The sequence below is a fragment of the Acanthopagrus latus genome, chromosome 5, assembly GCF_904848185.1.
Source record: "Acanthopagrus latus isolate v.2019 chromosome 5, fAcaLat1.1, whole genome shotgun sequence".
Lineage (NCBI taxonomy): Eukaryota > Metazoa > Chordata > Actinopteri > Spariformes > Sparidae > Acanthopagrus > Acanthopagrus latus.
This window is the reverse complement of record NC_051043.1, coordinates 14,163,310-14,188,313: the sequence shown is the minus strand read 5'-3', so window position 1 is coordinate 14,188,313 and position 25,004 is coordinate 14,163,310. Positions and strand designations below refer to the sequence as shown.

Genomic DNA, 25,004 nt, shown 5'->3' with positions numbered 1-25,004 from the left:
CCGAAACACGCTAAGAAAGAGAGGGGAAGCCAAAAACAGATGGGAGGACGGTAATTCAGACAGAGGAATGAGAGGCGAGGAGAGAAGAGTGAATGATGAGAGGAGGACAAGCAGACGTCTGAGGACCACCAAGTCTGCCCACCATGTCGTCTTCCCCTCTTTTTTCCTCATCTGTCTGTCTCACTCGCTCTGGCTTTAGTCAGATTTCGCCTCTTCTCTTGTGTTTTCTCTTTCGCTGCTGTTATTTCTCACCCCTCCCTCTCTTTCTCGCTGTGTTTCTTTCTCTCCTCTTTCGGTCACACTCCTTTTCTTCACATCTGTCTGTTTCTACAGCTGTCTCTTCGCAGCTTTGCACTTGTCCTCTCGATTAGTCTCTCTTTTCTCTGTCTTGATCTCTCATTTAATTCTGTTCATGTAAACTGCTCGGTACATATTCACACAGATTTTAGTGTTAAGGTTTTAATCCTTATGAACTCATTCCTTCAAGATTTGGCAGCACTTGTGGTTTCTGGTGCATTTTAATAATCCAGGTCCTGGAGTTTCGCTGGAAAGAGCCACATGTATCTCTTAGACTCGATCTCATTCTCCATCCCTTCATGGCCTCTTATCCCTCTCCATCCATTTCTCCCCTTCTTCTAAGTCTGCTGCCGGTGTGTCTGTTGGCTACATTAGTCGTCACTCTGCCCCATCGCCAGATTCATAAGCAGATAGACAAAGTTCAGAGAGGCTGCTAGACCAGGGGAATAAGGCCCGCCCACCACCACCACCAATTAAAGCCCACCACCCTCCACACATCGACGGAAGAAAAAAAAAACTCTCTCTGTAGAGAAAACGTGTTGCACGAGGACTACAACACTCCCATGGGTGTGTTTTTTGCTGGTGCCCCTTTGCAGCGAGCCAAACAAAGTCTGGAGTCATTATGGTTGGCACATGCAGACAAAAGAGCAATTAAAGGCGTTATAAACACAACCACAGAGAGAGGGAAAAATGAAATAAAAAAAAAGGTTCACTCTCAAATGTGTGAAAGAAAACATGCTTCTTCCTGAAAACAATTGGATGGAAAAATAGATTAAAAAAATATGTACAGAAAGAGGAAAACCTGGAAATTCAGCAGAGTGTGGGGCAGTAGATGCAGGGTCATTAGTTTCTCTCTCTCGCTAATGGGCAACAAGCACGAGTTACTAATCATGTGAATATCAACACCAGAACTCATTGTTTTCTATGTAAACCCACACACCACTGGTGTCCTGACACATGTAATCACAGCATCAGCATTTGATGACCTGGGATTAGAACGTGTTGGTAACTTGGTAACATTGCATAACTTCGTAGCGTTGCTCCTGGCTTTGCATTCGTACATAGGCATTCAAACCTGACTCCTCGACCACTTTGGTGTCCACTGTGAAAATTCTTTGTTTATTCTCCTGTAGAAAAGTCAGAACACACTCAACTATCTAAGCTTTTTAAAAATGGCTGTCATGAGTAGTTCCAGTTGGTCCATGGTCACAATAAACCTGCCCCCCACCACCTGACATAAGTAGATCTGTATTCTAGCCCAGCAAAGTGTTGGCGCCGCTCGGGAACATGTTTTCCAAATGCAAAGAACTGGTTCCAGAGTTGGCACTAGCTCCAAACCAGCACCTGAACCACCCTGGTTTAAAAGAAGATCTAAACAAAATACACCATAAACAATGTTGGCCATACCAGTTTTAACATTTTACAAGGGAAACGTTTTCTGGTTTGTCCGATGTCCTCCGGCTGATCTGCCTCAACTCTCTGCCATTCTGATGAACAGATAGCTTTAATTGTTGCTTAAGTAGCCACTAATTGCTGCGAACCGCAGACTAGCTGACTCTGACCGTACCAAACTATGAGCTGGGGGCACCATGGGGTTGCTGATATTTACACTGCTAGCACAGGAGCTTTCAACCACCCACAGGTTCTCAGGCCCAGAGCCGTGAATGCTGGCAGGGAGCGGCACCGGAGCAGGCAATGGAACCAGGATCAGCAGCCTCTACAAACTTCATGACTGGGTCAAGACGAAAGAGGACATTGACGCAATATTTTGGGGCTAGTTATTTGATGCCAGTTTGGTGTAGCAGTGCCTTAAGTCCTTTATTTTAGCATCATATCTGAAAATAACTGATCACTGCTTTCGTATTTTGCTTTTGCATTTTGTACTAAAAATCTACTCACTGTACACTTTTTGAAAGCTTATTACACTTTTCATCCCTGTATTTAACTTGATTCAAATAACCAGGAGTTTGTTGAAACTCATCAGTTCCTGTATAGCTCAGAAATGTTCCTGGGAAACAGGGAGTTTTTCCACAGCGGAGGACATCATGAAATGCAGCCCCGCTGAATCGCTACAGAATGTGAATATGTGAACCGTTTTCTTCAAATGAACAAAACACCTTAAACATTAGCTCACTCATGTGCAGTAAATTGTTGTGGACAGCTGCTTTTGGTCTGAGAGTTTCTGAAACTATCCCTCAAATGACAGAGAAGGCTTAGCTTTTAATTAAAGTTTGATGAAGGACGAAGGACGACGGCCAAAAATCTCTGTAAGGAACTGAGGGAAAAAAATAATTTCCTGCTTATTAAGTAGTTTTATATAATTACAAGAGCTAATAAGACATTTTAATCAAAACAAAGAATGGAAATAAAATATCTGATGGATTAAAAACAACAACAAAAATCACGGTCAAAATAACCATTTGCTGACGAAGTAAAATAACATCATAACTGAGGTGAGGCACTCCAGTTTGTCCTTGGTGACTGGCTGGCTGAAACATAAGCACTGCCCTCCAATTATTTGTGAAAGAAGGCCCAAAGGTCAGAGGTCACAGCTATTTATTACTGAATCAAAAGGAAGCCCAGTGTTTTTTCAGATGCATCCAGGAAGTCTGCTCTACATTCCCACACTAACCCCACCGTGTTTAGACTGAGGGGTCCTGAGGTGAAAGTCACCACAGGCCACAAACTCTCCTGGACAAGAAGAACTGAGGGTCCTCAAATTTCACACAAAATCCAGATCAGCAAGACATACAGTGAGAAAAAAAGCTGCACCACAAGAGCTTTTCTGGCAAAAATATCCAAGATCACTCCGTGATCCCCACTGACAAATTAATTTACTGTCCGTCTCTTTGTCTGTTGTGGATGGTGCTGGGGCCTTCTAGCCTTTCTCGTACTTTCACATGGTACATTCCAGAGTACAGCCAGGTCTTGACCTCTCTGACCACGTCTTGCAGGGTGAGTATGTGCTCAGGGTGGGGTCATCAAAGGTCATCTGACTCATGCTGCCAATGACAGTGGTATGGATGAAGACTTGCTGACCTGCATCAGTTTACCTCACTGTAGCAAATTACTTTTCACCCACAGGTGGGGAGGACACATGCACATTCTTCTCACAGAAAGTGGCCCACCCCCACTGTGGTGGGAGACCAAAGGTCACTGAGAGTGACCTGCAGCATTTACAAGAATGACGCTCATTTCTTTATGCTGAGTTAAGTGTTTTATGTGTGCACATCACATAACACAGAGATCTTTATAAACTGTCTTCTTCCGCTGTATAGCCACTGATAAGCTTTAGATGGGAGCACAAAGGTTTGAGACCCCTTTCGAACACGCCAAAAGGGTTAAATCTGCAGAGGAGTTCCCGGCAGAGGGCGTGGTGCAGCCACGCTAGCGTTTCCAAAACCATCAGGTCTGAGAGTTTGTTTCCAGCCCTGGCCCCGGCAGCTCAGGTTACTGAGACACTCCGAGAATCTGAGGCGTGGGGTGAAACCCCTCAGCAATACTGCACCCTTTGTGCCATTGCCTCAAGCCCTTGAGCAGGTGTAACAGCTGAGAGGAGGGCAGAGGAGGGCAACTGCTGCCTCACCACCATCATGGGACCACTGAAGACATTCATACAGAGATCCCCTCTGGGAACAACAGTGTAGTACAGAGTCAAATATGGTTTTAGGGACACAGAGATTAGCCTTACGTGGCACATGAGCCCTGTTTATGAAAACCTGTGACTTCCTGCTTTGATTACACATTTAGCTCACATACTGCTTTGACTCAGCCAAGCTTCAAAAAGCTGCTTGTTAACTGGTGGATCATCGCACAACTGCCAGGGTTGCAGTTCAACATTTCGGGGATTTTATTTGGGTTCCGTCTTATTGTACCTTTCAGATCGGGTTATTCAGTTATCAGTTATTAATTTACCAACGTCAGAATTGAAGATGTGTTCCACAGGTAGTTAGGTCTTATTTTATGTTGCCATGAAGTTCATTTTAGTTCTTTTTGTCCAGGTCTTGAGGGTTTTGTCACCATAATACAATGGAATGCGTTTGTAGATTTGTTTTTGACATTCTTGGCTGTCGTGCCCGCAACTTCTCATCCCAGGTTGTCAAATACCGACACCATTTTAACATGCCCTCTGCTTCCCATATACATGTGGTTGATGTGAAACAGTACTTTGAGTAGGGTTAGCCATAAAGTATTTTCTCTGGAATCCACTATTCTGAAAGTCACTGCTGACGGAACATCTACAACAGCACGCAAAATCTTTGTGTTACATGTTAACCAGCAACATGTATTTCAGAATCATTTTAGTATGACCATCCATCCCAAGCATGATAATAATGTGTCGACTGGGCTGGTAGTCAGTGTCCCGCTCAAGGCTGGATGGCTACAATATGGCGTGCTCACCCTTGCCCTGCCTGCAGCCCCTCCCATGTCACACTGGTATGCAAACAGCTGCCCAACCGTGACCATGCACATACAAGCCTCCGTGGACCTGCCAGCCTGTGGGGACATTTAAACTTTAAAGGGCCAAGCTGGACAGCTGGGTGTGTCCATGCAGCATGGGAGTGTATGTGTGCTGTAAAGGCATTTTCATGCAAATCCACTCACAAGTCACACACGTTCAGGACTAAGGGGCCTAAGGACATCTACTTTCTAGTTGATGAAACATTGACTGACACAGCTTCTACTCTATCCTCTTCAGTCCTCCATGAGATAATTTCAAAGACTGAGGAACTTCTGGAGCACAAAGGATAATTTCTCATTGATAAGCCTTCAGTGTTTCTATTTGAGTTGTGTCTACTGGCCCTCCACCATGGGTGCGTTTATTGCCAAGATGCTGCTTCCTACAGTCAGCAGTCTGGTGTTCCTGCCTGCAGCCAGCGTGGCCACCAAGAGGGGCTTCCACATGGAGGCCATGGTCTACTTCTTCACGATGTTCTTCACCGCGGTGAGAATGCGGCGATGGCTCTGTTTCGATATCACGGATTGAAAATGTGTTGCTTGGTTGTGATGTTTGCGTGTTCTAAGTCACTGAACATGCGGGAAGCTGAGAACATTGATGTTTCGAGTTTGGATCAGAAGATAACCCTAACGCCATATCATTTTAAAAACTGCTTTCATTTTATGTTTTTGCATCTGCTGTTCAACTTACCGGCATTAAATTTGATCAGCATAAGTAAGAAAGTTGTGAAGAATTTACACAATCAGAGGTAAGGATGGGACTCGATAGCATTTTAGTGAATCACCATAAGATCTGTTTATCAACTTCAAATATCCTTTACAGGCTTTGCTTACTTATTTTACATACAAATATAAATATATAAAAGATTATATAAATATATCATAAACCCTACTAACTCAAACTTTTTATCTTCCCTCTCTTTAATTGACAGCATCTATGGTTTCTGCATCCCTGTTTGCTTATAAGAACTGTGTCTCAAAGATTTTTATAATTTGTGCGTTTTAAATCCAAACAGACAACCCAATTCACACATTGTTTTCATTATATCAAAAATGACCTACTGGTGATTTCACACCTTCTATAAGCGCAACCTGTTGTGACATTGAAACTGGGACTGTATGTGAAGGTCATTAATAACCTTACAGATACTCCTGCTGTCTGTTTGACTTGAACTTGTATGTCTTTCTGTAGATTTACCACGCATGTGATGGACCAGGTCTCTCCATCCTGTGTTTCATGAAATATGACATTCTCGAGTACTTCAGTGTTTACAGCACAGCTCTCTCCATGTGGGTCACACTCATAGGTAAGTACAGTCTGTCGCACTCTATACACAGCGAAAGCTTGTGATTCGTCATCATGAACACACCGGAAAAACAGGGAACAGTAGAGGCCACAAACAACCTTTTCTTTTTGAATATCTTTAGGTAGTGCTGCTTGACAGTGACGGACAGAAAGATATTTACATGACCAACAGCTTAAATGTAAACACACTTTAAAGCATCACTCCTGAAAAAGGGAGTAAATTAGCATGTTAATCCAGGCCAAGCTGAGTTTTTTTTTTTTTTTTGGCATTATTACACAAAATATCTTTTATCCAAAGGTTTTGTTTAACCCTTCTGAACAACTGGAAGCTAGTGCTAGGGTATTTTTGCGTAAACTCAAGCTAGCGAGCACTGGCTAAAAAAGAATATTTCATCATTCATATTTCAAGGAAAAAATGATTTTAAGCTCATATCCGACAATTACACTTCCCAAGCACAAGTTCAAGAAATAAAAATCCAGCTCTGGCTGCAACAGTTGTTGACAGCATATGTTGTGTCTTTGAGTTCATCTCACATGTGCTCCGAAATGCCTGCTCTAATATGATCACACACAGACACACACACACAAATACATTTGTTCCTCTCCCATCGACCAATTTAAGCCCCTGAGGTTTTGCTACAAGGCTTTTAAATCACATGCTGTGAGGGGCCAAATGCTTCGACAGCTGACTTTACTGATTGGTCTGCTCTCTTTGTCGGGTGGTGTAACCCTTCAGGATATTTGGCAATGGCGATGTGTGTCTTTCTCATGGAAGACAGCAGAATGCAAACTCTGAAAAGATTCCTGGTGTTATTTTTAGCCGAACTGAAAACCTAGAGATTCTCTGGCATTACGGTATTTTTATAGGATTTGTGAGTGCATCTGGATTCCTGGATAAGAAATGTATCTAATGTAATTTTGGTCTACATTAAGTAAAAATGTGCCTGCCTGTTAGAGTAACATACATGTATGTGTGTCCCTGTTCCAGCTCTGGGCGACTTTGATGAGCCCCAGCGCTCCAGTATAACCATGTTTGGAGTCCTGACGACTGCTGTGAGGATCTACCAGGATCGCTGGGGCTATGGGATCTACTCCGGACCCATTGGATCCGCTGTCTTCATCATCACTGTCAAATGGGTGAGTGGGCTTAAGAATTTGCAGGTTCCAGGAGTTAAGAATATGGTTATATATGTCGATATTTCTGTGATGTCTGATCCAAATCCGGCTCAGTCTTATATCTACTCCAACTCCCCCTCATAAACTTCCATCTCCTTCATATAATCCCTCTTTACCATCCTCTCCTTCCTGATCTCCACCGTTGGACATTTTTACTTACGTCGTCACCTCTTTTATCTTATTATTGTTCCTCTGATTTTTTTCTGCACTCTCTTGTACTTGAGTCTAATTTTTCCCATTCCCTTTTTAACTTCTCGTCATTGAATTCAGTGTGCCTTATCTGTATCACTTTAATTTCAGCTGCAGAAGATGAAGGAGCTGAGGGCGGTGTATCCAGAGAAGAAAGTGTACACGCAGCAGGTCGGTCCAGGCTGCTGCTTTGGTGCTCTCGCTCTGATGCTGCGTTTCTACTTTGAGGTGACAATCATCAACATAAAACTAACCCAAACAAAGAACTACCAGAAGATTAATCAGGGGTGGGCAGAGAGATTGTTTCTTGCACTAACAACACATTACATATATTTACTATTTTACCTTTATGAGCTCTGTAAATTTGGTTATAGAGTGACAAAAATGAGGAGTTTGTTTATTTAGTTTGATTAAGCTTCCCCAAAACTATGTATTACACCTTTAATAAATGATATCAGCCTGAATAGAATGTGCTATATTCTCTTCACTGCAGGAGTGGGACTACGCCTATGTTCACAGCTTCTACCATCTGTCTCTGGCTGTGTCCTTCGTCCTGCTACTGCCAAAGAAGAACCGCTACGCAGGGACGGGACGAAACGCAGCTAAGCTTAGCTGCTTCACTCTCTGCTGCTGCGTAAGTTACTTTTACTATATCTGTATAAGAGAGAGGAGCTGAAGCTGAAGGCAACTGGGCAGGTCACATGAGGGCAGGGTAGAGTTGGAGTCGTAGATTGTATGGACTAGTGAAAGCAAGAGACTCGGGACTGGAAAGTAACATTTCAATAATTTAGCGCTTAAACTGACTTTGCAATAAATCAGCATCATTCACTGTCATGTCAAGCTCACATTTCCTTAACAATGTCCTAATCCTGCTTCCTCACTGTTCCATCTCCAGTCAATGTCCCCTGCTACTTCTAAAGAGAAGAAAGACAAGCCAAAGAAGAAATCGTCTCGGACCGTGTGGACAATCCCCACTGAAAAGCTGTGGACACGAGGCTGTAGCACCCCAACTCTGCCTCTTTACAACCCCCCGCCCTCCACGCCAATCAAAGGACCCAGCATCAGCAAACTCAAAGAGATGAATGGCTGGAAGTGAACCCAAAAACATTGACTGTCAGGTCTAACGTAGGATCCTGATGAACAGGCAGAGATAGTGGTCGGCTATGAGCAGGAAATGGGAAAATCACCAAATAACTGTCAGCCAAATGCTGATAAACTTGTATGTGGCTGGTAAGTTAATCTACTTCAGCAGGAAACCAACCATCACGTGGACGTTCCTTTCTACTCCAAAAAAATCAGTTTTGGCTGGTAGAATATTTAAGGTCGGCAGCGACTTTGGGAATCCACCAGATACTGTAGCCAGCAGGTAAAAAAGCAAAGGCACTCTGATGTGGTTCTAAACTTTAAGGACGGGAGCAAAAGGCGAATCAGGCCTCTGGTGCCCTCAAAGACCCAATAAGAACACAGCTGTCTGAGGCACTCGTGTAAAGTTGAGGACAGGCAGCACGCTACGAAAGAACACACACAGCACGAACAGGGAGACAGTGGCTGAGACAAGCCAGTAAAACTGACTGGAAAATTTATGAGAAGAACAAACAGGCAGATGTTTTATCTCTCCAAAATATATAAATTGTCTTTAGAAATGTTCCTCAGGGGAGACCCTTCGTCTGCTCGCCTCGGTCTGTCCGTCCCCCCTCCGCTTTCTCTTTCCCGTCTCGGAACCACGCGGCTGAATTCATTTATAAGTATTACAAGACTGTAAAGCAAATTTTACCGTTTTTATACGTCCTCAAGGAGCCAAATGTGTCATGTGGAGCATCAGACATTGGAGCGAGGTGAAGCGGCGGCCGAGACGTCAGCCTGTAGACCGACGGAAGCATCTTGATGTGTTTCAGGATCAGCAGGTGGACTAGTCTGTCTGTTACCTCTGGTTCAGTGACAGAGCAGCTTTGGCCATGACCACTGTCTCTTTTGTGCATCATTCAGACTGTGTATTTTTCTGGTGAAAACTTTATATTGTTATTTATTGCACTATGACATGATTGTATATTCAGTATAGTTTGTATATGTTTTTTGATAATTTTATAATATTTTGAAAATAAATGAAATGTTTGTGTGACCCTGTTTTTAACTGGTCTTCAGGGACAGGAGGGAATTTTAAGAGTCCCGACCCTCCAAACCATTACCATAATACAGTGATATGTACTTTGCAGAAGCTGACCATTGACAAAAACCCTGACTGGCACATACTTCAAGGCCCACTTCAGTCTAGCAACGCTAATCCAATTCTAAACCCACATATCCCCTTCCACTTTCACTTCAGGAAGACATGGAGTTGTGCGTCCATGCACGTCACCTGCCCCGAACACTACCCAAAGACTACAAACGTGTTCTGCATATCTTAGACAAAACAGTCTGCAGCCAAAACGTGAATGAACCTCCCCTCCACCAGGGAATGTTTTGAACCAGGGCCAAGCCGCCAGCTCCTGTGCCCAGAGAAAGGTGTTTTTGTCTGGCCTTAGAAACCTGGCTGGCTGGGCCACCAGCACCACCCGGCTGGCTGCGCCTCCCAGCCCTGACAGGACGGTAACTTGAGCTTTTTATTGCACAAGTGTGAAACACTTTTCAGCTCCTTTACGACCACTGTCTATCCCACAGCACTCTGCTAAGGGGCTGAAGCCCACACACATTTAGGACAGTGTTACTATATTTGTGAAGACTTTCTACTGTCTGTGACTACTGATCTAACAGTAAACTTACTGAAATCTAATACCAAAACTAATGATGCTGACTTCAAGCCCTAACCTTAAAAGAGTTGTTGTGAGGCCAAGCAAAATGCAACTCAGAATCTCATCCACACACACCGTCTGAGCGTCTGAACCTGGTCCTGTTCGCTGTAGGTCACAATGCTTAGCCGACAGCAACAGCGTCACCATAATAAGCCCTAACAGAAGTGTGAGCGTGGTCGTCTCCTCGGTCGTACTCTGCACCTGCAACCCAGGGCAGCGTGGAATTTCAGTAAGTATCAAAATATAATGACGAAAAACATCTGAACAAATAAAAAATTTGACTTGTACACCACAAAAGAGTGCTGTCTCCCAATATTCCACATGGGGCGGCCTCTTCCAAGCAGCAGAGAGAAAATGTGCTGAATCCATTTTCATTAGAGTTAATTAAGCACCAAAGTGCACAATGTGAAGTGACAGTGACAGACTCTGGTATGTTTGGTATGTTTGTGCTTTTAGCTATGTGCTGTGGGTACTTTCTATGGTGAGACAGCAGCCAGCGTGCCACAGGTCCTTTCTCTGTGTATCAGCTGTTGCCACAGCTGGTGTTTATGCTGTGAATTCAGCTGACTCTTAGAGAACACCACAGAGCCGAAGCCGCAAAACACATCTTCACTGCCGACACTGATTACCTGTGAACCACCAATCAGATTCATTAATTCTGCTGAACAGGGTCTGTAGAGAGGAAAGTATGATCCATTCTGTGATTTAAAAGAAGGAAGAAATTTGTAATTTTCTTAAGATTCTTGTTTAATTACATGTACATTTAGATTTTATATGTGGTTAAATATGTGTGGTTAAATTTAACATTATCAAAGTAACATCCTCCACCAGTGTCCTCATCTCTTCACCCATCTATCTTTGTTTGAGTGTGTCAGTAGGGAACAATAGTTTCAATAAAGGTCCACACATTAGATTTTTCCTGAGCTTACAACCTCATCTCTGTATTCACATGCTCCAGAAATAGCTAGTAAGTGGCTCTTTATTTATGGACCAAGATTAGTGCTTTTGGATAGTTTAAACCAACTTAAACCAACAGCACACTTTCCCATAATTCACAGCCTACGCATCGCTAATTTATAATAGTGACATGGATATCCAGTCATACTATGAGTTTTTCAAATTATTAGTGTCGGCCCACTTTTACCACCTTGAAATTGTGTCGGTATATTCTCTTGGTGCTTCTTTAGCTATAAAATCTGTGCTGTTAATTGAGAGAATTCCCAAATTAATGAAACTCCACACCATGTTTTCACTGCTGCCTTGTACAAAGGCAGACTGAAGCTGCAGACTGAAACAGAGCACACATACACACCAATGCGCCACAAAAGTTAAGTAATCATTGAAGTGCCGATGCCAAGCAGCCGAGTTAAGGTGGGTCGGACACTGTCAACACAAACAGCCTTCAACAAAGAGGGAATATGAGGTAGGGAGAAGGGGACGATGACAGGACAGAGGAAAGGAAGACGGCAAATGAGACTGTAACAGAGAACGAGAAAGAAATTAATGATATGAAGATGTTAAGAAGGAATATGTGAACTAAACAAAAATGGGTGAGGAATTTAAAGGCAGTGAGGAGCTTGAGCAACACACATTTATTTTCCATTATTATCTTTCAGTCTTTTAACTGTAACTGCAGTGTTACCATAACATTAGATGATACAACTGGGTACTTTATAATGGTGTGACATTGTGGTATTTATATATAAAAAAAACAGAAATTAATCATTGTTGGTGTTTAATTGTGTCTCAATTAAAGCCAACAATGATTATTTATAAAATAGAAAAAAAATCATTGTTGGCGTTTAATTGTGTCTCAATTGGTAAGATATCTTGATGGATTTTTTTTTTTTTTTTTAAATGTATATCTATTTGAATGTTTGTAAAATTGTATTTTTAGCTAACAAAGTACAGTATAGTATGAGCCTCTGTCACAAAGCTGTTATAACTGAGTCATTGAATCAATGTATATACTTTTAGGCTTTTACAAACTATAGCCAAATAAAGTATCAATAATAACATTACACCATAAACTGTGAAAGTTTTTGAGATGGTTTTTGTACCACTGCAGCGGTACTAATGTCACAGAAAAAATATTTATTATCATGGCCTTTCTCAGTAGAGAATCCTGAGAAATGTCATCAAGCGAAAATTGGGCCTTTGCTGCCACCTGTTGGACTAGAGTGCATGATAGCATCCAAAGTCAGGTAAAACTAAAAAAGTGTTGCCACTGTTGTTTTGGACTCCGCATCCCTACTGTTCTTTCTTTGTATGAAGGAATTTAGGTCATTTAGACAGGTCTTTAAAATGTATTTGTACAGTTCTTTAACATGTAAGAGTTTGTTTCCTGCACTGAACGGTTTCCATCTACTGTGATTCACAATGTGTAAAGAAAATGTTTAAGCACAATAAATGCCCACTAAGAGTATTTTAAAGGTTCAGTGTTTAGCTACCATCTGAACACCCCTCATCTCACCCTCCCCTTGGGTTGCAGCCAAAACATGAAAAATGCAAGAGGTCCTAACTAGATCCAGTGTTTAGTTTGTCTGTTTTGGGAGAAACATGGCGGTACAACTTGGTGGACTCCATGGAAGAGGACTTGCTTCCTCTGTAGATAAAAAAAGGCTCATTCTGAGGTTATGGACACAACAATTCTTTGTTGCAGACAAATATGCATTGATGAAAATGTAATCAGGATTCTTATCTTCAATGTTTGCCAACAGATCACTGGGTAATGCATAGAAAAAACAAAACTCATATGATGAAAACATTTATTTAAGATTTTTTGCCATCTGAGCATAACTCCTCCATCACAACTGAGAAACACTTCCCAGGACACCCCGTATCTCTTGTTGTAGTATGACCGCCTTTCAAATGAGGATGAACTGTTCCAGTTCTGTGTGAATGGTGGTAGTGGGTGGTGTGTGGTGAGGCATGGCCCAGTGTGGTGCACAGTTTGACGGTCATGGAGAAACAATAGGAAATGTTTCCATAACCTGCCACAGTCAACACAGAGGAACAGCTGTTATTCAGCATGACAACAACACCGCTTTACATTTCAAACATTCTCAACATCCACTTTGTAGATGATGACAGAAGCATCGCATCATTCTGTTAGTAATTTGCTTTCAGCATTTTTTTGCTTCTTGCATTACCAGACAATCGGGGATCACAAAAGCTATTTTCCATTTATACGATATTCTTCTCATGACATCTGTTTAGATGTGATGTGTCAAAGTTAAAAGAGTGATAATTACCTCATGTTGCAATTTAATGTTTGAATATTATGATCTGCTTTTTAAAGGTGCACTATGTAGTCTTGGGGATGACATTTTAATCAAAAGAAAGAACAACTAAACAAACTAAATAAACAAAATCCTCATTTCAATCATTGAATAAACTAAAAAACAAAATGACCAAAAGGACAAGACAATTTCACTGCCACCTTCTAGCTTCAAACAGTGTACTGGGGACCATGTTTTCCTCTGAGAACAGGTTTATTGTTTATTATATTATTGTTCAAAATAAATATTTCTGAGTTTGTATTATTACCTAATTAATATTGTAAATAATAAATAGTTTGAATTTCTTTTTGAAAAACTACATCATGCTTTAAGCTATTACATGCAAACTTAATACTATTGTTCCTCCTGCTTGGCTAGATTGCTTTACATTTAATACACTTTCTGGTCAGTACCTGCAGAAGGCTTCTTACAGTTATCTGCATCTCCTGTTGGTTTTCGCACAACTTCAGCTCTGTTCCTGTTTCAGATGGCTCTTCTGATTGGCTAGTTGTGTTCTCATTGGTCAGAGTCATCTTCTGGAGCTTCTCACTCAGCCTGAAAACACATTACAAAACAAGATTCACTCTGCTGGTTGCATGTAGTCCTGTTGTGAAAAGCTGTGTCTTAATACACTGTCAATGGTATTTGGTAAGTATCATTTCAGTCGATGAGAAACATAGAAACTATTCTGTCTAATGCAGAGAGGTGAGTGAGTTTTATTTATGTGGTTTCACATGTTTAAGTTTCTGTTTGTTTTGCTGCTGATTCAGTGCAGGGAGGATGTTCTAGAGAAATTAGAGAATGTTTAATCTGTTGGTGTACCACTGCACAACTGGTCATTCACTGTAAATGAGAGAACAGCATCATTTACTTGGATGTGGAACGTGAATTACATTCTAACTGCTTGGTTTGCACCAGCAGCTAACTGGCTACACCTTGAATAATGCATGTATGGAAAACACCAAATTATTATAACTCACATGTAAAGCTGCAGTGAGTGTGTTTTAATGTCCGCCAGGTGTTCCACAGTAGTGTAAAGCAGTGTGATGCTGACCTTTGTTGATTAGAGCTGTAGGCGTGGATGGTGTCCATCAGCTGAGCTCTGACTACTTGTCCTTCTGTACTGGACAAAACATCAGAAATGCTTTGGCCAGGGAACAGATTCATGAGCATAGGAGGCAACTACCATAAAAAAAACACACAGACATACAATTCACTTACATTGCTTTTTATCCACAGGAACTTCGAAAATATTAATAGCGTCTTCATTGTCTGCTAAGAGGATCACTCGGGCAAAATTTTCTACAATGTATATGAGAACTTTTCACCAATTAATATATCCAGAATATATAGAAAAATAACTAGCCTACTCATACTGTAATATCGTGATAACTAACACAGCGGTGTCGCTATGTTGTTGTGCTGTATTTACTGACAGACTTAAAATAACAGAGAAATTGTCCACGTGTTCTGAGAAAAAAGAAAAGTCCTTTAAAAACATATCTCTGCTCTGACCTCCTCATTGGATGGATCCAGGATGAGCATGCAGATGACGTCCTGTCTGGCACTCTTCAAGTTCAGGAGCTTTCGGGAGGCCTTTGATCTGTTCTCATAGTACTGACTGGCTGTGGGGTTGTACTTGATAGCCAGGGAAAACTTGTCAGCTGCTTCCTTGAATTTCCTGCAGATGCAGACATGGAAAGATACTCACAAATGAGGCAGCATCTGAACAAGGTGTACAAGATGGCCGTTTTCTCTAGGTGCTGATGTGTTTGTGTGCCTGTTCATTTGTGTGGTTCTGACCCATCTTGGAAGCAGAAAGAGCCCAGCGTGTTGTGAAGGACAGCGAGGCGGAGCCGTATAGCAGGGTCATCAGGCCGCATCATCTCCTCAGCCTGCTGGTAGTCCGCCAGAGCAAAACACCACTCACCCTGCTTGAAGAAACAGTCTAAAACACACACACACACACACACACACACACACACACACACACACACATATATTATAGATTTCAGCACTGTGCAATTTGTTTGGCCTGTAAAAATTGAGACGACAATGAAAAATCCCAATCCTATACTTCCAGAGCCCAAAGTAATAACTTCATGTCTTTTTTGTCAAACCAATAGTACACATCCAAAATTGAGTTTACAATAATTAAAAACAGTGAAAATCAGCAAATTATCACATGTAACTTCTGCACCAGTGCTTTTAGTGCATTTAGAAATATGAAAATCAACACTGCTGAGGGTTAGTTCAGAAAGCATCTTAAAATTCTAATCCAAAACAAATTAGTGTATACACAATAAATATATTCAGTTGTATAGTGGGGAGTGGTGGTTATTAATTGTGTCTGGAGAATCTCTTCATTTTGTACTACTGAGAAATGTTAATCAGGTTTGTCTGGTTGCACCTGTCTGACAGTCTGAGGGCCGCCTAGCTCAAAGTGTAAACCTCTCCTGGTTGGTCAACATCCAAATTCAATGTGTTCAACAACGAGGAAACTTTACAAACATCAGCCCCACAGCAAAAGACAAAAAATTGATTCACCGAACTTTTGATCCATGGTGATGACTTAACATTTTATTTCCAGCTTTTCACCCTCACATCCTGGCCTGAAAGAAAAGAGACACACACACACACACACACACACACACACACACACACACACACACACACACACACACACACACACACACACACACACACACACACACACACACACACACACACACACACACACATTCCAACCCTCTCATCCACAAACCAAGCATTTATGATCTCACCTCCCCGGTTCAGGTACAGACCCGCCTGGCTCTTCTCCTCATCAATGGCCTTGTTAAGAAGCAGGGTGGACTCAGCATAAAGGCCTCTGCTGAAGCACTGAACAGCAAAATCATTGTAGGTGAGAACCAGCTGGAATTGTGCCTCATCTTGCAGAGAGTCACTCCCATCCGTCTCGTCACTGGTCTTTGCCTGACCTCCGACCTCTTTCTCCTCCTCCTCGCTCAGCTCCACAGCTTGGACAAGATCCTCGATGGCTGCAGTGAAATCCTTCAGTCGTCTGTACAGAATCCCTCTGAACAAAAGGAAATTGTGTGAATAAAACCAAATTGATTCTGATTGATATGAAGTAAATATGAAGCATATGAAACTTGAGTCAAAGTACAGTAGAAGTTTCTCTTATAAGTTTCTCTGTTTCTGTTGTTACAAAGTCAATACCTTTGGTCAATAACTGGTGGCACTCAGGTGCCCCTAGTTTCGCTAACTTATTTTATAGCACCTTTGTGACTGAGAGATGAGTTCAACAGGTTTCACTACTTCAATACTAACTCATTGCAGCTCGTCTGAGTGTGTCATATTGGTGAAACTCACCTGAATAGGTAGAGACGGGCGTTCTGCGGGCTGTTATCCAGAGCAATATTGATCATGCAGAGGGCTTCGGACAGCCGACCAGTCAAAGTTAAGTCCACTGCCTTTTGTCTGGCCTTCTCACTGGCTTCCTGTAGCTGCAGACGCAGGGCTCCAGCCTGGGGACACGTTGGGTTCAACAACAACGCTGACTTCACATCTTGATAACACTGTGATGTCTGGACAGAAGAGAAAACCATCGATTGCAGGTTTACAGTAGGTGCAGTATATTTATATGTAGTATAGTTATTTTGCTTCAACTGTGTAACATGATAAACATCTTCTTGTTCTGTAGTAAGTGCTAAGTGTCACTTAAGAGGTCTCTGGAATTGTAACCTGGTTAAGGAGTTTGTGCAATCCAGCTCTCATGATGTAAAGGTCGGAGGTGGGACCATCTGACACCATCAAGTTGTTCACCAATTTGAGACAGTCAGAGTGATGGCCTGCAGCTGTCAGGCAGGCCAGACTGGGATACAAGGTGACAAAATTCAATAATGAACAATGTTCTTGAATTACACACATAACTAGAATGAGAACCATAAAAGAACTGTAGATTGTAAATATTACGTCTGACGTTTCAACTACTAAATTAATGAAACGTTTGGCTCTTTTGCACTCAATCACTGACCAGTTAGTGTGTTAAAGCTGCTGTAATTTAGATCTTTGTATATATGTACAACTTAACATACACGCTATAGAACTTAGAACGTATAAAGTGTAACAGAGATCTGATATCACATCTCTACAGACTGTAAAAAATAATTTCAATGCATATTTTAGTATGCAGGCTCCTGACCGTTTGACCTCATAGGCCTTGCAGCCAGGCTTCACCTCAGCAGCCTTGCTGAAAGCCTCCAGAGCTTCCTCGAAAAGGCCTCGGTCAAACAAACACTGGCCCTGAGAGCAACGGGAAAGATAAATCTCAGCATTAAATTATTTTATGGTCACGCATTAATCTGGGATTTCACATCTTTTGTTTATCTTTTGTTCATTCCTCTGCCTCTGATTGGTCAACAGAATTACTTGTTGCATACATCGAATGCATTGGACTGTTACAATGTGATATTTAGAGTAATAAGAAGTTTATTATTACTGTTACTGTACATCTACAGTAACAATAACATTAAACACAAGTCACAAACTCTTACCTGGAGATGGTAGATGAAGGCCAAACGGGCACTGAAGGCTCTAGGCTCCAAGAGACATGCCCGTTTATAACAAGCTGCTGCTGACTGGAAGTCACAGAGCTGCAGGAAGGCCTCCCCCTGGCTCACATGCAGCTGAGTCTAAAACACAACAGCAGTTGTTAGCAGTTATCACGCTGAGAAGGAGGATGAATAAATACAAACAGTGTGTCTGAAACTTACTGAAACATCTCACACCAGCAGAAAGTGGCAATATAACTAACAAAGTAATAACACCAGTGAAATTAAACCACCAGGTGGGTTGTTTGACACAAAGTATGTGTCAAACATCAGTTGAGTTTTGCTAAAAACATTCTTGGGGTAGTTTGATCAGTTTGATCATTATAATCAGAGTTATTGCTACATATGACCTCAAACAAACCTTATTAATTACATGTTTGCCCCTCTCATAAACAAATGATCTATTCAACATAGAAATCATCAAAATAAAAAACAGCATCACTGAAAAATATTAACGCCGCATCCTTTTTAGTAAACCACCTGTTCTGGCCGTAGTGTGATGGCTTTGGAGAAGCAGAACACAGCCTTTTCATACTGGGACTTTCCCATCGCATCTGTTCCATTTTTGTAACTGCAAAGAAAGACATCAGAAGCCTTACTGATCCCAGATCTGGTAATCGATTGATTCTACATTCCAACTATGCACATAAGTTCAGGTAAGATCACTTTTATTTGGTTTTCGAATATTTGTCACACAGAGATAAGCTTTAGCTTCTCTTGAAGAAGACAACTGAATATCATTTCAGTAATGGAAAATACTACAGAATATATTCTGAGTGAGGCTGAAGTGCAACTCCTTCATTACAGGTGTCCATCAAATGCTTTAATTTGTCATTGTCCATTTATGTCCCTTTTTGCCACCTCATTCAAAGCTGCTGCAATGTAGTTGGTGAAAAAGCAGAAATGACAAATTAAGACTAAATGTCTGAGAGAACAATGGATTCCTTGGTTCAGGGACAGGACTTCTGGTGGGCGGGACATTTGATTGACATCTGACAATGTGTATTTGATGACAGCCTGTTTCTTTATTCTCTCTTTCACTCCAAAAATGTGTCATTAATGATTCTCACTGCTCTGCAGCCTTGCTCTGAATGATGAGGCTCGCCTGTAGATCTGGTCTTTGGGGACGTTCCTTCTCTGGCGCCAGAATGATTTTACCAAGAAGCTGCTTGAGTGGGCTTTTTCTCCTTGCCTCATCCAGCTTCTCTTCTGACACAGCAGTGGGAAATAAACTGTACTCTCCTGCTTGCTGGGGGACAATTAAGTGACACTGATTAGGTATTATATATCTAAAAATGTGTCAGTTTTCCTGAAATGTCTTTTTTGCATATGGCACGAAAAGGCATGAAACATGGTACAATTGCATAGTTTGAGGTCTTGAACTTTTAAAAATATGGAGCCATTGAAAGATGTTATTAAAAAAAATGTATTGCATAACATTTGGACTAGCTACCTAACTTTTGAGAATCAAAACCTGCCCCAGGTGGGTGAATACCTTTATGACTAAGGTTATTTCACAATGTTGACTTGGCTGGCGTGATTACACTGAAAATAACAACAATGCAGCTGGTTAGGTAGCTTCAGACTACAAGCTTTAACCTAAACTCATTTTAAATATAAGATAGCTACCCTTTTACTTCTTGAATCTAATAAGAACTGAAGCTAGCTACCGTTATTAACTGGCTAATTAACGTTTTACCGCCAGATACTGACCATAGCTAACTAGCTATTTTTTTTGTTTTTCAACAAACATTTCTTTACCAACTCGTCATTTTTCTCCTCAGGCGTGTCCATTGTCGTTCAAATGGCTGATATTAGTTTTACATCCGCTCAGTCACTTTGGCCCTGTTTATTTTTTAACTTTGACAGGGCAGTAATGTTAAAAATCTGGATGTCGCCATGGAAACAAACTTCAACAATCCACGCTTTTATTTTCTAAACGAAGAGTTTCTACTTTGAGCGAGAGGCTTCCCGTCTTACCACTTCCGGTTTCTGTTTCAAACCATGTAAAATGTATTGTCCGCCACTGTTACTCTTGCTGTAGCTGCAATGTAAACGTCAAATGTTCGTTTGAAAAAAAAAAGATTAACTCCGTGAATCTGCTGGCAAATAGCTTTTAAACTGCTTTAGAGTAGCGTTTCAGCTTGACAGTGGTTAAACCTCTGTGGTTCTAACCGGCGGTATACAAACATGTCACTCGACAGTCTTTGGCTGAGCGCGCAACTATCTTTTCCCCCAGAGACATGAAGACTTTTATTTTGAAAACGGGAAATGACAGGCACGCACGATGATCAGCTGACTGAATTGTTGACAATGCAAGTCGGTCACCGGTGGAGGAAGCAAAACCTCTGGCAGTTCAGTTTCAGCGATGAGTAAATGTTGAGCTTCCAACTAAAATGACCGATGTTTACTTCACACGCTGTAAAGCTTATTTTTTAGATTCCGCGTGACTGCACGGTTCTCAGTTTGTACACGCGCTGCTGTTGATCTGCTCCAGACTCTCCCCTGACCTGTAATCCATGAAAAAGGCGAACAAGAAAGGAGGGTAAAACACCAGATAAACATCACTGCTGTCAGTATGGACATCCAGAGCGAGAGGAGAAGGCTTCTGGATGCGGAGGGTGGAGATGAGGATCCTACAGGACTCATGTCTGAGCAGGATGCTTATCTGAGGTCAGTTAACGTACGACTCGCTTGTATTGCAGAATTAACTGGAAGAGTCACTGCTGATGTCGCTACAGTGGCTAATGATGACCTTAACAAAACAAACAGACACAGAGATGGATTGTTAAAGTATTACAGGGGTTTTACATGTCTTTGCCAATTCAAGCACACACACAAACAGAGATCTACATTTCTACTGATTTCTGATCAATATTAAAATTAGTTAGTAGACTCTTGACATCAGTCTATCGAAGTCAACATCAGTTGTGGATTCATGTAAGTAGTTAGTCATTGATGTAATCAGTCTACACTATGCGTTTGCTTTATCAGCAGCAATAATGTAATCGTCTAACAATGGAGAAGACAGAGTCAAGCAACGTCACAATCATACAGTCTACAGACTAACTGTCTTTAGCTGCTTTTTTTTTTTGTCAATATAAAGACCTGTTGTGTCATTTGTGAGTTTCATTTCCTACAGAGGGAATCAAATATATCAGAGCATGTAGTATATATTGTAAATCCAAAATCTGTAATTTTACAACCTGCAATCATACATTGTCAGCAAAAATCAGCAACAAGAGAAAGCTGAGGTGCTTGAAATGCTGAGTAGTCACACGCTCCCAGTCCTTTTGGACCACATCATCAGTGTGTTGATTTGCTTCTTCACTGCTCTACCTCTTAAACTCAGACACTATTGTAAACACGTTTGATTAAACTGTGCTTTTATCATTCTGAAAGTTTTAAATGTTTATTAGAAGTCACTCTGCTTGACTTTGCTTAAGCCATACCTCACTGTACATGTACGTCATTACCAAGCATTAGAAACATGCCACACTGAATATAAATTACATTATTTTACTTCTTAAAAAATGATACAATTTGCAGATTCCCTGCAGTGCCTGCAGTGTTCGGCTCTTTGGCTAGAGGCATTGTAATGTTCAAACAAAGTTATATAAGCAGCTGAACTGTCCTTTGGTCATGCTTGACACATTGACCCTTGAGTGGTTTTGATCTTTACCTCCTACAGTCCGCTCTGTTCCTCTTTCTCTCCACAGTAAAGTGAAGAACAAGAACTTGTACCTGGCGACATTTGCGTCCGTTCTGGGTCCCATGAGCTTCGGGTTCGTGCTGGGGTACAGCTCTCCTGTCATCCCCGAACTGACCAGAATCAGTGACCCTCGGCTGCGACTGGACAGCATCCAGGCCTCCTGGTTTGGGGTATGATGGCAGCCGTGGTGATTTAATATCACATGCCTCAAAGCAGAACAGTTTTTAAACCATGTGCTTTGAACTTGTCAGCAGTTTTATGCCATCACATGTCACCTTTTGGACTGTTGGATTAACGTGAGCCCTAGAAAAATTGTATGTGAAGCAAAACATGTTTGGAGCTGAATATCAAGGATTACTTCCTCAAAATATACAGAAGTTGTTAAAACCAATGATAGACTGTGAATAGATTTTTATACAATGCAATACAATTATTTCATTCCATTGTGCCTTAAATTGACACTCAGACTTCAGGCACTGAAATACAAAAACAAACAGTAAATATAATGTACAATTTAGTTATAGGGCACAGGGCAAGTCTGTGGACAGTACTGAAGGAGTGAAGTCAACTACAACTCCCAAGGTGCATTTAATAAGAAACATAATTACAAAACTTTTTTTTTAAGTGAATCCCGTCCCGCTGTTCAATGTGTCTAATTCTTCTTGTTAAATAAGCATGTGTGTGTTGACACACTGGTTTGATTTATATATTGAAATCAGCATCACAGATAAAAATGAGTGTTACAACCAGGCCAAATGCAAATAGAATGAACGAGGTTATGTCCTGAATCTGTGTGTTGTTGGTTTTTCAGTCCATAGTGACGGTGGGAGCAGCCTTAGGTGGCCTGCTGGGCGGATGGATGGTGGATAAGATCGGCAGGAAGCTCAGTCTGATGTTCTGCTCGCTGCCGTTCGTCTTCGGCTTCACCATCATCATCGCAGCACAGAACGTGTGGATGCTTTACATTGGCAGAGTGCTCACCGGCCTCGCTAGCGGAGTCACGTCACTGGTGGTACCGGTAGGAAGCACCTCGTCCTCTTTTTCAGTTTTGTCTGTATAAATGTAAGACTTGTTGATCACATTCCTGCTTTAAAATCATTCTGTTGGAGGCTTTTCTTTAATCTTCACCATACTGTGAACTCCTCCCCAGTGGTCACTGGCCTCAACATTAATAATCCATAAGTTAAAAATGTGATTGCTTTGAGTAACTGGCATCCTTGGTCTGATGGTATTTTCACAGGAACATTGCCAAAGTTTTAAAGGTGCAATTTGTAAGAATTTTGTTGAAACCATTCAAAAATGTTATAAAACTGTCAACATAATGTGGAGAAATAACAGTTTTGACAGCTGGCCAGTTCTTTCATATTGGACAGTCACATTAAGTTACATATTCATAAAAAATAAATGCATCTCTTTATTTTTTCTTTTTTATCTCTTAAATATAGCTGAATATATATATATATATATATATATATATATATATATATATATATATATATATATATATATATATATATATATATATTTTATTTTTATTTTTTTGCTAAAATAATTAATATGAAGCTTAAAGAGTTAATTTGATAATTAATCAATTGACACTGAATGAAATGGCAACATTATGATGTACAAATCAATCACAGACACAACATTTTCTGTTGTTTTAGCTTCTCAAATGTGAAAGTGCTCTGTATCTCTCTCTTTTGTATAATTATAAATTGAATATGGTTTTAGGCTATATAAAGGGTTTGACCGCACAATTTGGGTGTTTGTGAAGCACGGCCTTCTCTATTTACTGTAATCAGTAATAGTAATAGTTTAATAGATTTGGCACTGCCTGGAACGTCCCGAGCTACTTCACAGCCACATTTCTATGGATAGATATATTTTACTCTGCCGTTTAACCTGTGTAATCTTCCTTTTTCTCTCTTCATGCAGCTATACATCTCTGAGATGGCCCACGAGCGGGTACGTGGGTTTTTAGGCTCCTGTGTGCAACTCATGGTGGTGCTTGGCATCATGGGAGTGTATCTTGCAGGTATGTAAAAAACTGGTCATTAAAGCTGGTTGAGGTTTAGATGAATGTAACTCCGGCGTTTACAAGCTGTAAATCATTTAGAGTTTTCCATGATGTGACTTAACACCCACTGGGTACATACTGCAGAGCTACACGTCTGCCCTTACTGGTTCTTATGTGTTTTAATTTGCTTTGCTGCTCCGTCCTACACTTTTTAAGGGCCACGTGATGGATCCACGCCTGCCATAGCTGCAGCTGGTGTCATCATGTTTACATGCTCTCCCTCCGTCCATTTGTCTGTTGTCATGGCTACAACTTTGTTCTCTATCAGAATCAGCTCTCAATGAACTTACACGCTAATAGACTTACAGAAGTAGTCCTACGTGAGCTTGTTGGTTTTGCTGATATTGAGCTTTGGATAAAGCCATGAAGAGTCAGATGCAAACTGCAACTTGACAAGTCGACTGTGAGGCAGCAATTCTAGTCGCAGTTTATACCGCTGTTTCAAAGGTTATAAAGAAGAGATGACCCCCAACCTGGCCGTCATGTGATTTGATCGTCCTCGGTTGTGATTAGAGAGAGTCACGTTCTGCCTCTTCGACAGCAACCTCAGCATTGATTGACCTGAATGAAAATAGCTGTATCTCGCTAATCTAGTTAGCTGCATACCATTTACGTTGTCTCAGTAGAAGCTGGTGTGTCACATGATGTGGGTTTGTCTCGTGTTAGAGGTCAGTGAAAAAATATCATCATTAAATGATTTAATTGAATGATAAAGTGAAGCTTCCCTTTAAATGTAAAGCAAATGTGGTATTTCTTTGGTTTAGAGAGCTGTTTACAGCTTCCAAATGTTATGGCACATTTTTATCTCAGTCACAATAAAGAGAAATGAATCACCAGATGGATCAACAAAAAAGTGGAATGAGGAAACGCTCTCCATGTAATCATGTTCTTTAGAGGAATACTTTGAGCTTACAAGCATATTTGTAATGAAACCAGCTGCTGTTAAGTGAAAAGGTGGACAATGTGAGCTTTGTAGAAAAATCAGTGGAACAATCAGATCAGTAGAGAAGTGTATTTTTAGATACTGCAGATGAAGACATTCATGTGTGGCCTTGACAAAGCTCCACTTTGTCCCACAGCCTGTGGTCTGTCATGGTCACTTCAGT

General features: G+C 41.1%; 3 protein-coding genes across 6 annotated transcripts in view; 2 read left to right on the top strand and 1 right to left on the bottom strand.

The window, feature by feature from the left end:
* Positions 1 to 5,107: 5,107 nt before the first annotated feature.
* Positions 5,108 to 8,522, top strand: mymk (myomaker, myoblast fusion factor). The gene is made up of 6 exons (XM_037098923.1): positions 5,108 to 5,242; positions 5,948 to 6,062; positions 7,050 to 7,198; positions 7,538 to 7,654; positions 7,920 to 8,060; positions 8,322 to 8,522. Exons 1-6 carry the CDS (start codon positions 5,108 to 5,110, stop codon positions 8,520 to 8,522), a joined length of 858 nt encoding a protein of 285 aa, XP_036954818.1.
* Positions 8,523 to 12,969: 4,447 nt separating this feature from the next.
* LOC119019157 (tetratricopeptide repeat protein 16) lies at positions 12,970 to 20,041 on the bottom strand. 4 transcript variants are annotated; one of them, XM_037097485.1, is made up of 13 exons: positions 19,871 to 20,041; positions 19,180 to 19,358; positions 18,590 to 18,680; positions 18,053 to 18,190; positions 17,701 to 17,801; positions 17,241 to 17,370; positions 16,869 to 17,083; positions 16,280 to 16,572; positions 15,300 to 15,444; positions 15,012 to 15,177; positions 14,551 to 14,678; positions 13,928 to 14,051; positions 12,970 to 13,208 (listed from the first exon to the last, which is right to left on the bottom strand). In XM_037097485.1, exons 1-13 carry the CDS (start codon positions 19,901 to 19,903, stop codon positions 13,176 to 13,178), a joined length of 1,776 nt encoding a protein of 591 aa, XP_036953380.1. In that variant the 5' UTR covers positions 19,904 to 20,041; the 3' UTR covers positions 12,970 to 13,175. The 4 variants fall into 4 exon arrangements, 3 of the variants coding, with proteins under 3 accessions (XP_036953380.1, XP_036953381.1, XP_036953379.1); XM_037097486.1 differs by having other exon boundaries at positions 13,910 to 14,051; positions 16,869 to 17,023; XM_037097484.1 differs by having other exon boundaries at positions 13,910 to 14,051; positions 19,871 to 20,040.
* Positions 20,042 to 20,179: 138 nt separating this feature from the next.
* The window catches only part of slc2a8 (solute carrier family 2 member 8), a 10,483-nt gene continuing 5,658 nt past the window's right edge, over positions 20,180 to 25,004 (top strand). Inside the window, exons 1-4 of the mRNA XM_037097487.1 lie at positions 20,180 to 20,782; positions 21,829 to 21,991; positions 22,633 to 22,839; positions 23,757 to 23,856. Coding sequence (XP_036953382.1) covers positions 20,688 to 20,782; positions 21,829 to 21,991; positions 22,633 to 22,839; positions 23,757 to 23,856 — 565 coding nt within the window. The 5' untranslated portion in view covers positions 20,180 to 20,687. The remainder of the gene's footprint in view (positions 20,783 to 21,828; positions 21,992 to 22,632; positions 22,840 to 23,756; positions 23,857 to 25,004) is intronic.